The sequence below is a fragment of the Macaca mulatta genome, chromosome 1 (assembly GCF_049350105.2).
Source record: "Macaca mulatta isolate MMU2019108-1 chromosome 1, T2T-MMU8v2.0, whole genome shotgun sequence".
Taxonomy (NCBI): Eukaryota; Metazoa; Chordata; class Mammalia; order Primates; family Cercopithecidae; genus Macaca; species Macaca mulatta.
The window spans coordinates 212,597,389-212,609,834 of NC_133406.1; the positions used below are offsets into that span (position 1 = coordinate 212,597,389).

At 45.7% G+C, this 12,446-nt stretch overlaps 1 protein-coding gene across 6 annotated transcripts; it reads right to left on the reverse strand.

Annotated features, from left to right (window-relative positions):
* Positions 1-441: 441 nt before the first annotated feature.
* On the reverse strand, positions 442-7,447 carry MED18 (mediator complex subunit 18). Of its 6 annotated transcripts, none has more exons than XR_013404864.1 (4): positions 7,277-7,447; positions 5,728-5,866; positions 1,169-1,992; positions 442-802 (listed from the first exon to the last, which is right to left on the reverse strand). XR_013404864.1 is itself a non-coding variant. In XM_077966134.1 (4 exons), the coding sequence occupies exons 2-4, from the start codon at positions 5,798-5,800 to the stop codon at positions 687-689; spliced, it is 591 nt and encodes a 196-aa protein (XP_077822260.1). In that variant the 5' UTR covers positions 5,801-5,866; positions 7,333-7,447; the 3' UTR covers positions 442-686. The 6 variants fall into 6 exon arrangements, 5 of the variants coding, with proteins under 5 accessions (XP_077822260.1, XP_077822270.1, XP_001113062.1 ...); XM_077966134.1 differs by having other exon boundaries at positions 442-702; positions 1,491-1,992; positions 7,333-7,447; XM_077966144.1 differs by having other exon boundaries at positions 442-702; positions 1,491-1,992.
* Positions 7,448-12,446: the final 4,999 nt, after the last annotated feature.

Here is a 12,446-nt window from a genome sequence, read left to right on the forward strand (position 1 = left end):
ACTTGAGCCTGGGCAACAAGAGCGAAACTCTTGTCTCAAAAAAACAAAAAAAAATTTAACAAAAGGAGATTGTAGACAAATATCTTGGAAAGATGTTAATGATAGATGAATAGGAAAAAAGGGTTATAAAGCAGTATATATGGAATCTTCTCTATAAAATAAACACATTTCATATACATAAATTTATAAAAAGTAAAGACTAGAAGGATAAATACCAAAATAGAACTAGTACTCTCTTTGGATAATAGGTGTTATTTTTTATCTGTACCGTATTTTATAAGTTTTCAACAATAAATGTGCTACTTTTATGACAGGTGAAAACTCTCATCCTCATCTCTACCATAATTAAAACTAGGAACTGTCATTTTTTTGCTTCAACTGGTAATGAATCCACCCCAAATTTACAGGGTAAAGGAATAAAGAATCAGAATTACACAGACATTTCTCTTCATTGGCTTTATTACCATATAACACAAGCTCACAGCCTCTAATGTTACAAACCTTATACACAAATGGCCAAACAAGAAATTTTCCTTTCCAAAAGCTAATTTATTCCGGTTTCCCCTCTTTATTTTTATTTTTATTTTTGAGACAGAGTTTTGCTCTTCTCACCCAGGCTGGAGTGCAATAGTGTCATCTCTGGTCACTGCAACCTTCACCTCCTGGATTCAAGCAATTCTCCAGCCTCAGCCTCCTAAGTAGCTGGGATTACAGGCGCCCGCCACCATGCCCGGCTAAATTTTGTATTTTTCGTAGAGATGGGGTTTCACCATGTTGGCCAGGTTGGTCTCAAACTCCCGACCTCGGGTGATCCACCCACCCCGGCCTCCCAAAGCGCTGGGATTAGAGGTGTGAGCCACCGCGCTTGGCCTGGTTTCCCCTTTTAATAATACAGTGGGATTAGATAGATTCTCCGTGACATCCTGAGCCTTTAATGTAGAAAGGCTGTCATGAAAGTGAAATCACCACATAAGAACAGTGCAAAGAACCAATTAATTCTCACCATCCTCTCCCTGAAGGAAGAATGCCTGCCTGGCAATGGTGAAATGGGGCATTTAAAACATATTTTTTTGGCCGGGCATGGTGGCTCATGCCTGTAATCCCAGCACTTTGGGAGGCCAAGGTGGGTGGATCACAAGGTCAGGAGTTTGAGAATAGCCTGACCCACATGGTGAATCCCCATCTCTACTAAAAATACAAAAATTAGCTGAGCATGGTGGTGGGTGCCTGTAATCCCAGCTACTCAGGAGGCTGAGGCAGAACTGCTTGAACCCGGGAGGCAGAGGTTGCAGTGAGTCAAGATCGTGTCACTGCACTCCAGCCTGGGAAACAGAGCGAGACTCTGTCTCAAAAACAAAATAAAACAAAAACCAAAAAAAAAGCAAACATTTTTTCAAGCAAGTAAGGACAGGCCCCAAATGTGGACAGATCCTCTTAGTCACATGAGCCTCTTGGGGTCTATTTTCTCTAGGTGAACCAGAGGTTTTAGCTGCTCTGCAAAGTTCTTCATGTCATCAGAGACCACATCCTGCCCAGCGGGTGCTACCACACTTAATTCCACGAGATAGGAGAGTGACAAGGCCTCAGTGCTGTCTGTGTTCCCTGGCACCAGGATGCGGAAAATCTTGTACACCATAATCTTCATGATGCCCTTACGGAACAAATGTCCCTTAGCAACAAACTCATGGTCCATGCGGAAGCCCATTTCCATCAAGAAGTCGGTGAGGTTCTCAGATGTGGCAATGTCCACGCAGTTTCGCACCAGGGCGTGGCGATTCTTGTCTCCCATTTCTGGCTGTCCCAGGTAGCGCAGATGCCAGGGTGCTCCTGCCCTGTCCATAGAGCGTCGGGCCCTGAGAACAAATGGGCTGGCTTGCTGGCCCTTAAGAAGGAATACCATCTCATGGTCAAGGAAAGTCTCAGGTTCCATGTTGTCACACAAACCACGAAGGCGGTGGATGAGGCTTTCCAAACTGTGATCTAAAACACTTCCTGAAAACGGAACAAGCACCACTGAGTCCTATCTTTCATTTTAGGTCATGGAGTTAGCATACAATTGAAAAAACTTAATGAAAAACCAAAACAGTTTAGTGAAGCATTTCATAAAACATAGGGCCAAACATGAGATTTTAGAGAAGTTGCACTACCAAGGTATTGTATAACGTTGTGAGAAAGTTATTTCCCTTTTCAATTTTTTGGAATTTTCTTATTTAACACTACAATGTCTTTAGGCCTCCTCTAATGCTAATCTCCAGCAGGCCTTGGGCTTAGAGCCTTTAATCAGCAACAGGGTCTATCTAGAATGTAATAATACTGTTTTAATTATGTATTTATTTATTTTGGTAGAGATGGGGTCTTACTATGTTGCCCAGGTTGGTCTTGAACTCCTGGCCTTGGTCTCCCAAAGTGTTGGGATTACAGGCACAAGCCACCATGCCCAGCCAATAACACTATTTTGTTGTCATATAGTTTAACAATTGCCTTCTATTTCCAACAAATCAAACTTTTCCATTTATAGAAATATAAAGTTTCACCCCCTTTTTCTGAGACGGAGTCTAGCTGTGTCTCCAGGCTGGAGTGCAGTGCTGCGATCTCAGCTCACTGCAACCCCCGCCTCCTGGGTTCAAGCGATTCTCCTGCCTCAGCCTCCTGAGTAGCTGGACTACAGGTGTGCGCCACCATGCCCAGCTAATTTTTGGATTTTTAGTAGAGACAGGGTTTCACCACATTGGCCAGGATGGTCTTGATCTCTTGACCTCATGATCCGCCCTTCTCAGCCTCTCAAAGTGCTGAGATGACAGGCGTGGAGCCACCGCACCCAGCTAAAGTTTCCTTTTTATCAGGAAAAGTTTTCCTCTTCTATATGTAAGTAGAAGAGAGTGAATTGCTTCATAGAATCTTCATCCTCTTGGCAACATCTGACACAGTTGTTATAGTAGCTTATACCCACTATGAAATCTATTCTTCCCTTGGCCTCTGAGACACAACTTTCTTGGTTCTTCACTTAACTTGCTGAACAGCCCGTTTAAGTCTTCTTTGCTTGGTCTCTCTCAACTTCCCTAAACACTGGAGGACTAGGACTCAATGCTGGTCCTCTTCTGTATCAATACTCTTTTCCTGCCTAGGTGACTTTATTTGGTCCCATGGCTTTAAATATCATTTAGGCCCTGAGGACTCCCACATTTTTATCTCTGGACCACAGAAGAAAACATCCAACTGACTACTCAATTTCCTCACTTGGATGCCTAACAGACATCTTTATCTTAACACGTTCAATATCAAACTGTTGATTTTTTCCTCCAAAATCTTATTCATCCTGCAGTCTTAACCATCACAGTAAATGGCAACTCTCTGCTTCTAGTTGGTTACCCGGGCCAAAAACCGGAAAATCATCTTTCACTTCTTTCTTTCTCCCACACCCTCCATTTAATCCGTATTTTTGAAACAAATGCAGAATGCAATCACTTCTCGCTCCTCTGGTCACTTCAACCTATAGTCCCTTCAAATGAAGTCACCCTCATTTCTTGCCTGGTCTTTGCAAATAGCCTGTTTCTACCTTTGCCTTCTTCCTCTCTTCTCCACACAAAAGCCAAATGATCTATTATATTATTGGGCAGATAATAACACTCCTCTACTCAGAACACTCCAGTGGCTTCCTGTGTCACTCAGAATAAAAGCCAACGTCTAACACTTCTCTACTCAGAACACTCCAGTGGCTTCCTGTGTCACTCAGAATAAAAGCCAACGTCTTTACCATTGTTGACAAAGCCCTACATATTATGGTCTCTGCTACCTGCCAAACAACATCTCCTTCTATTCTTCCCCTTGATCATTATCTTCAGGAGTGACCTTCCTGCCAGACCCCTTCCCCTATTCTCTATGCTTAGGATGTTCTTCCGATCTGCATGTCTACTCTATCACTTTTATCAGGTCTGCTCAAGTGACTTTATCATCAGGGCCTTTTCTGATCACCCTAATAAAATAGTATGTGTCCTACCAATCTCTAGCCACTTTCCTGCTTTATTTTTATGGCATAGATTTGTTGTTGTTGTTGTTGTTGTTTAGATAGGGTCTCACTCTGTCTCCAGGCTATAGAGCAGTGGCGAGATTATAACTCTTTGCAGCCCCCATCTTGGGGGTTCAAGTGATCCTCCCACCTCAGCCTCCCAAGTAGTTCGGACTACAGGTACATACCACCATGCCCAGCTAAGTTTTCTTTATTTTTAGTAGAGGTGAGTTCTTGCTATGTTGTCCAGACTGATCCTGAATTCCTGAACTCAAGCAATACTGCAGCCTTAGCCTCCCAAACGACTGGAATTACAGTCATAAGCCTGTAATAGCTGGCTTGACATACATTATTTTTTAGTCATCTTTCTCCCTCCATGGCTATGGCTCAAATGTTTGGAACATATTCAGATACTTGTTGACAAAATCTGGCCTGGCGCAGTGGCTCACGCCTGTAATCCCAGCACTTTGGGAGACCAAGGCAGGTGGATCACCTGAGGTCAGGAGTTCAAGACCAGCCTGGCCAACGTGGAGAAACCCCGTCTCTACTAAAAATACAAACATTAGCTAGCCATGGTGGTTCACGCCTGTAACCCCGCTACTTAGGAGGCTGAGGCAGGAGAATTGCTTGAACCTGGGAGGTGGAGGCTGCAGTAAGCTGAGATTGCACCACTGTGCTCCATCCTGGGCAACAGAGTGAGAATCCATCTTAAAAAAAAAAAAAATCAGAGAAACAGGACCTAGAAAGATAGCTGCTGAGGGTTTGGCATAGAGGGGAGTGGGAATTAGTGTTTAAGGGGTAAAGAGTTGCAGTTTTATAGGATGATAAACAAGCATTTTAGGCTGGGCGTGGCGGCTCATCCCTGTAATCCTAGCACTTTGGGAGGCCAAGGCAAGTGTATCACTTGAAGGCAAGAGTTCAAGATCAGTTTGGCCAACATAATGAAACTGCAACTCTCTACTAAAAATACAAAAACTAGCCGGGCATGGTGATGCACGCCTGCAATCCCAGCTATTCGGGGGGCTGAAATACAAGAATCCACTGAACCGGGAAGTGGAGGTTGCATGAGCTGTTATCATGCCACTGCATTGCAGCCTGGGTGACCGATCGAGACTCTGTCTCAAAGAAAAAAACAGTTGTACTAAGTATTTTTTCAAGCTACTCACAATAAACCAAAGTTCTAAAGATCTGTTGTTCAGCAATGTTAATATACTTAACAATACTGAACAGTACACTTAAATATGTTAAGGTTTTTTTTTTTTTTGAGACAGAGTCTCGTTCTGTCGCCCAGGCTGGAGTGCAGTGTCGCGATCTCGGCTCACTGCAATCTCCGCCTCCCAGGCTTGCACCATTGTCCTGCCTCAGCCTCCCAAGTAGCTGGGACTACAGGCACCCGCCACCACGCCGGACTAATTTCTTTCTGTATTTTTAGTAGAGACGGGGTTTCACCGTGTTAGCCAGGATGGTCTCAATCTCCTGACCTCGTGATCCACCCGCCTCGGCTTCCCAAAGTGCTCGGATTACACGCGTGAGTCACTGCACCCAGCCAAGATGGCAGATTTAATATGTTTAGTGCATGTAAAACTGTAATTTAAAGTAACAGTTAAAAACATAGTTGGGTGCCAGAAACTGTGCAGGCTGCTTTTGTGTTGTCTCTCATCTTAAGGGAAGCTGAACAGAGAAGAGGAAAACAGGTAATCCAAGTTCCCTGGTTCACTTACCCTGCAATAGGTACTCCATCATGTTAATGGTGCCCCCAGTGACAGGCATCATGGTGACTGGAGGTGCCTCCATGGTGTCTAAGTTGAAGACAACACAACTGGACTCAGAGCCCCCAGTCAGGTAAGGCACGGGATATACCTGGAAAAGAGTTCACTTGTTTATACATCAGAGTAGTCGAGAGAGACCAAATCTGTTGTGGCACTGGCCTTCAAATCAAAAGATTCATTCATTTAAAAACATTTCAGTGTCTTACATGGCCAGTTCCAGGAACTGATGATACAGAAATATAAAAAGGAGATCTGGTCATGGAGTTACAGCATTGCCTTCTAGTCTCAAGTTCTGAAACCTCCAAGTTACCTGTGCAATCTTGAGAAAGTCCTGTCTATAACCCCTCACCCTGGGACTCAGTATCTTCCTCATAAAATGAGACCAGCAATTTTTTTTTTTTTTTTTTGAGACAGAGTTTCACTCTTGTCGCTCAGGCTGGAGTGCAATGGTGCAATCTCTGTTCACTGCAGCCTCCGCCTCCCAGGTTCAAGCGATTCTCCTGCCTCAGCTTCCCGAGTAGCTGGGATTACAGGCACCCACAACCATACCCGGCTAATTTTTTTTTACATTTTTAGTAGAGACAGAGTTTTGTCATGTTGGCCAGGTTGGCCTTGAACTCCTGGCCTCAGATGATCCTCAGGTGAGTCGGCCTCCCAAAGTGCTGGCATTATAGGCGTGAGCCACCACGCCCGGCCAAAGGCCAATGATTTTTAACTCCCAAGGTTATGTGGCTCAAACGAGATAATAAAGAGGCAACAAAATTCAGAAGAACTGAAAAGTGTCTTAAGGGACCTTCATTTTTATAGATGAGGACATTGAGACTCAGAGAGGGACAGGATACACACAGCAACTTGGTAGCAGAGTTGGGACCAAACTAGAATCTAGGCATTCCATCGCTCTGAAAATGCCTTTCCCCCATACCCTTTTCTTTTTTGGTGACAGGATCTCGCTCTGTAGCCCAGGATGGAGTGCAGTGGGGGAGTTCCTAGTTCACTATAACCTCGAACTCCTGGGCTCAAGCGATCCTCCCACCTCAGCCTCCCGAGTAGCTGGGACTACAGGAGGGAGAGTCACTGCGGCTAGCCTAAAAATGCCTTTTAAAGAGAGCCAAGGCCAGGCGCGGTTTCTCACACCTGTAATCCCAGCACTTTGGGAGGCCGAGGCCGGCGGATCAACCGGAGGTTGGGAGTTCGAGACCAGCCTGACCAACATTAAGAAACTCCGTCTCTACTAAAAATACAAAAAATTAGCTAGGCCTGGTGGCGAGCGCCTGCAATCCCAGCTACTCGGGAGGCTGACGCAGCAGAATCGCTTGAACCCGGAAGGCGAGGTTGTGGTGAGCTCAGATCGCGCCGTTGCACTCCAGCCTGTGCAACAAGAGCGAAACTCCGTCTCAAAAAAAAAGAGAGAGCCAAGAGGAAGTTATTTTAAAATGATGGTATATAGGTCCTTCTAAGCCAGCATCCACAACACGTGTCCACTTAAACACTAGAAGCACACCTCCTTGAGGCTCTAGTGTCTTCTCGAGAAGTCGGGAATTATATGCACCCGCGCACCTAGGAGCCTTTGAGCGACGATTAGATCCCAGTCCTCCGGTTACCGGAGCCCGGGAAGCCCCCAGACCGGTGGAACCAGCCAACTTCCTGCTCTTCTCACTTCCGGTCGGAAGCCGAAGTCTCACAAACCTCGAAACTGCCGTTCCCAAACGTATGGGTGCCGAGAAGGCCGAAGAGCGTCATTGCGGACAGACAATCAGAAGCGCATGCGCAAAATGCCGGGCTGCTGTAAGAAAGATGGCGGCCTCCTTTGGAGCTTTCCTCCGGGGTCTACCTGGCGCCTTGACGTCACAGGCCATCCTCTAGGAAAATATTTTTAGGTTTGACAACCTGGAGATGTATTTGTGCAGAAAGTCTCTTGGAACTGATAGGACTTACAGAGACTATAATGGGCTTAAAAAGAAAAATGAACTGAGGGCGCGGTGGCTCACGCCTGTAACCCCAGCACTTTGGGAGGCCGAGGCAGGTGGATCACTTGAGATCACGAGTTTGAGACCAGCCTGGCCAAGATGGTAAAACCCCGTCTCTATTAAAAATACAAAAATTAGCCGGACATGGTGGCACGCGCCTGTAATCGCAGTTACTAGGGAAGCTGAGGTGGGCGAATCGCTTGAACGTGGGAGGCAGAAGTTGCAGCGAACCGAGATCGCCCACTGCACTGTAGCCTGGGATACAGAGAGAGGCTCTGTCTCAAATAAATAAATAAATAAATAATAAATAAAAATTTAAAAGTCCGGAAAAGGAGTAGGTCCAGATCCAGGAGTACTCTGCAGTGCCAGACTAAAAGAACACGTGTGAGCTTTAAAAGAACCCTGGTTGCAACATGGAGAAAAGTTTGGGAAAGGAGAGAGCCTAGAGAAAAATGACCAGGCGGGACATGGTGGCTCAGGCCTGTAATCCCAGCACTTTGGGAGGCCAAGGCGGGCAGATAGCTTGAGCTCAGGAATTAAGACCAGCCTGAACAACATGGTGAAACCCTGTCTCTACAAAAAATACAAAAATTAACTGAACGTAGTGGCTTGTACCTGCAGTCCCAGCTACTTGGGAGGCTGAGGTGGGAGGATTGCTTGAGCCCAGGAGGCAGAGGTTGTGGTGAGCTGAGGTAGTGCCACTGCACTCCAGCCTGTGCAACAGAGGGAGATCCTGTCTGGAAAAAAATTAAAGAAAAAAGACCAGTTAGGCGCTTTAGTACAACTCCGGCTGAGAAACAACTGTCAGAAAAAGATTTTAAAAATGTAAAAGAGGAAATTAGCCGGGCATGGTGGAACACGCCTGTAGTCCCAGCTACTCAGGTGGCTGAGGCACCAAAATCGCTTGAACCCAGGAGGCGGAGGTTGCAGTGAGCCAACATCGTGCCACTGCACTCCAGCCTGGGCAACAGAGCAAGACTCTGTCCTAAAAAAAAAAATATATATATATATATATATATATATATATATATATATATATATATGTAAAAGAATTCTTTAATGACTAACCAGAGGTAGAGGCAGAGAGATGAAGGAGTCACAAATGCCCAGATTTCTACCTTGGGTGGCTATTGCAGCACTTTTTTTCTCTAAGCTAGAAAACACAGAGCAGTGTGGGTGAGACAGGAAAGATGAGTTCATATGTAGACACATTGAGCATCAGGTGTCTATGGGACACCCAAATGGCAAAGTTCAGGGGAAAGAAATGGGCTACAGATAGAGATTTCAAAACCATAGCCTCATAGATGGTAGCTAAAAGCCATGACATTGAATGAGATCATCCTGAAAGAGTGTACTAAATAGGAAAAGAAGATTGACAAGGACTGGGCCTTGCATAGCACTCTGGCAGTTATTAGAATTGCATATGCCCTAGGGTTTAGCATGTGCCTCCTGATCGACCTGGTGATGCACAAGATTGGGCAGAGTGACCAGCTCTCAAGTGCTGTAATGATTAGAGGAGGCTGTGAACTTCTTTGGCCTCTCTTTTCCTATACAGACACTAATTGCAGCATAGAAAGTCCAGTGAATTACAGGTCATTTGAGACCCCATAGGGTTTACCCAGATTTTAGCTGGTATTTTGAAGAAGGGTAAATTTTTTTGAAAAGGTAGGGGAGATAGACAGAAAATGGCTAAACAATATGATAATACCTGAAGGAGGCCTGGGGATTATAGGGATGAGTTTCTCTGATAAGGATATGATGCCTAGAGCTTAGGATGGGACTCACTCCTGTACTTTGCCACTACACAGCTGTGCAACCTTGGGTAATTCACTTCCCCTCCCTGAGCCTCAGCTTCCTTGTTTTGTAAAATAGAGATAAATAATAGTACTTTCAAAGAAGTTTGCCAAAATCAAATGAGATGGTTATAAAGCGTTTAGCGTAGTGCTTGGCTTATTGTAAGCACTTAATATTTTTATTTTCTTTTATTTTTATCTAATTTTATTTATTTTTTTAGAGACGGGGTCTCACTGTGTTGCCCACGCTGGTCTCAAACTCCTGGCCTCAAGCCATCCTCCCATCTTGGCCTCCTAAAGTGTTGGGATTACAGGCGTGAGCCATCGTGCCTGGTCTGTAGGCATTAATAAGCAGTAGCTATTAGCGTTGTTTTTTTTTTTTTTTTTTTTTTTTAGATGGAGTCTCGCTCTGTTGCCCAGGCTGGAGTGCAGTGGCGCGATCTTGGCTCACGGCAACCTCCGCCTCCTGGCTTCAAGCTATTCTCCTGCCTCAGCCTCCCAAGTAGCTGGGATTACAGGTGCATGCCACCACACCAGGCTAATTTTTGTATTTGTAGTAGAGATGGGGTTTCACCATGTTGGTCAGGCTGGTCTCAAACTCCTGACCTTGTGATCCACCTGCCTCAGCCTCCCAAAGTGCTGGGATCACAGGCGTGAGCCACAGCATCCGGCCACTATTAGCTGTTATTTTCTTTTATAGCTCTCATTGGAACAGTCACTTGAGTCATATGCTATCTTTTATGTTTTATTTTTATTTTTTTGAGACGGAGGTTTGCTCTTGTTGCCCATGCTGGAGTGCCATGGTGCGATCTTGACTCACTGAAACCTCCGCCTCCCAGGTTCAAGCGATTCTCCTGCCTCAGCCTCCCGAGTAGCTGGAATTATAGTCATGCACCACCAGGCCCAGCTAATTTTGTATTTTTAGTAGAGATGGAGTTTCTCCATGTTAGTCAGGCAGGTCTCGAACTCCCAACCTCAGGTGTTCCACCCGCCTCGGCCTCCCAAAGTGCTGGGATTACAAGAGTGAGCCACCGTGCCTGGCCTTGTTTTTGTTTTGTTTTGTTTGAGACGGAGTCTCGCTCTGTCACCCAGACTGGAGTGTAGTGGCGCAATCTCCACTCACTGCAACCTCCACCTCCCGGGTTCATGTCATTCTCCTGCCTCAGCCTCCTGAGCAGCTGAGACCACTGGCACCCGCCACTACGCCCAGCTAATTTTTTGTATTTTTAGTAGAGACGGGGTATCACCGTGTTAGCCAAGATGGTCTTGATCTCCTGACCTTGTGATCCACCCGCCTCAGCCTCCCAAAGTGCTGGGATTAGAGGCGTAAGCCACCATGTCTGGCGTTTGTTTGTTTTTTTGAGAGATGAGGTCTCACTGTTGCCCAGGGTGGAGGGTAGGGGTGTGACTACGGCTCTCTGCAGCCTCAACCTCCTGGGCTCAAGCGATCCTTCCACCTCAGCCTCCCAAGTAGCTGGGACCACAGGGGCACACCACCATGCCTGGCTAATTTTTTTTTTTTTGGTAAAGATCGAGGGTCTCCCTATGTTGTCCAGGCTGGTCTTGAACTCCTGGGCTCAAGCAGTTCTCCCACCTTGGCCTCCCAAAGTGCTGTGATTACAGGTGTGAGACACCATGCCCTGCCCTAGCCACATTCTGAGTGTATTTTATTTTTTGTTCTGTTTTTAATTCATTTTTTCAAAATTATTTTTTTCATTTTTCGGGAGACTCACTGGATCTGTGAATGTATTTTGTGCATGGCTCATCTACCTGGAGAGATTATAAACATCTTGAAGTGAGGAATCATATATATATATATATGTAAATTTTTTTTTTTTTTTTTTGAGACAAAGTCTCGCTCTATCGCCCAGGCTGGAATGCAGTGGCCGGATCTCAGTTCACTGCAAGCTCTGCCTCCCGGGTTCACGCCATTCTCCTGCCTCAGCCTCCCGAGTAGCTAGGACTACAGGCGCCCGCCACCTTGCCCAGCTAGCTTTTTGTATTTTTTTTTAGTAGAGACGGGGTTTCACCATGTTAGCCAGGATGGTCTTGATCTCCTGACCTCGTGATCCGCCCGTCTTGGCCTCCCAAAGTGCTGGAATTACAGGCTTGAGCCACCGCGCCCGGCCAATTTTTTTTTTTTTTTAAACAGAGTCTCACTCGGTCACCCATACTGGAGTGCAGTGGCGCCATCTTGGCTCACTGCAATCTTTGCCTCCTAGGTTCAAGTGATTCTTGTGCCTCAGCCTCCTAAGTAGCTGGGATGACAGGCGTGAGCCACCACACCCAGCTAATTTTTGTAGTTTTAGTAGAGACGGGGTTCGCCATGTTGGCCAAGCTGGTCTTGAACCCCTGACCTCAGGTGATCTGCCTGCCTCAGCCTCCCAAAGTTCTGGGATTACAGGCATGAGCCACTGCACCCAGCCCCAGCTTTTTCTTTTTGTTTTTCTTTTCTTTTTTTATAGAGACAGGGTCTCACTATATTGACCAGGCTGGTCTCCAACTCCTGGGCTCAAGAAATTCTGCTGCCTAGGCCTCCCAAAGTGCTGGGATTATAGGTGTGAGGCACAACACCAAGTCAATAATTTTTTATATTGAGTACTTGCTGAAATGATAACGTTTTGGATATTGGAATTAAATAAAAATATTTTATTACATTTAATTTAACTTGTTTATTTATTTTTATTTCTTTGTTTTGTTTTGAGATGGAGTCTTGCTCTGTCATCCAGGCTGGAGTGCAGTGGCGTGATCTTGGCTCACTGCAACTTCCGCCTCCCAGGTTTAAGCAATTCTCCTTAACTCAGCCTCCCCAATAACTGGAACTACAGGCGCCTGCCACCACGCCCGGCTAATTTTTGTATTTTTTAGTAGAGACAGGGTTTTACCATGTTGGCCAGGCTGGTCTTGAACT

Excerpts from the sequence above, each read along its gene's own strand:
- MED18 (XM_028837247.2), bottom strand. The coding sequence starts at position 6,148 with ATGAGGAAGATACTGAGTCCCAGGGTGAGGGGTTATAGACAGGACTTT. Across the intron at positions 5,867-6,085 it reads ACTTTCTCAAGATTGCACAG|GTATATCCCGTGCCTTACCT; the intron begins GTAACTTGGAGG and ends ACTCTTTTCCAG. Across the intron at positions 1,993-5,727 it reads GATGGAGTACCTATTGCAGG|GAAGTGTTTTAGATCACAGT; the intron begins GTAAGTGAACCA and ends TTCCGTTTTCAG.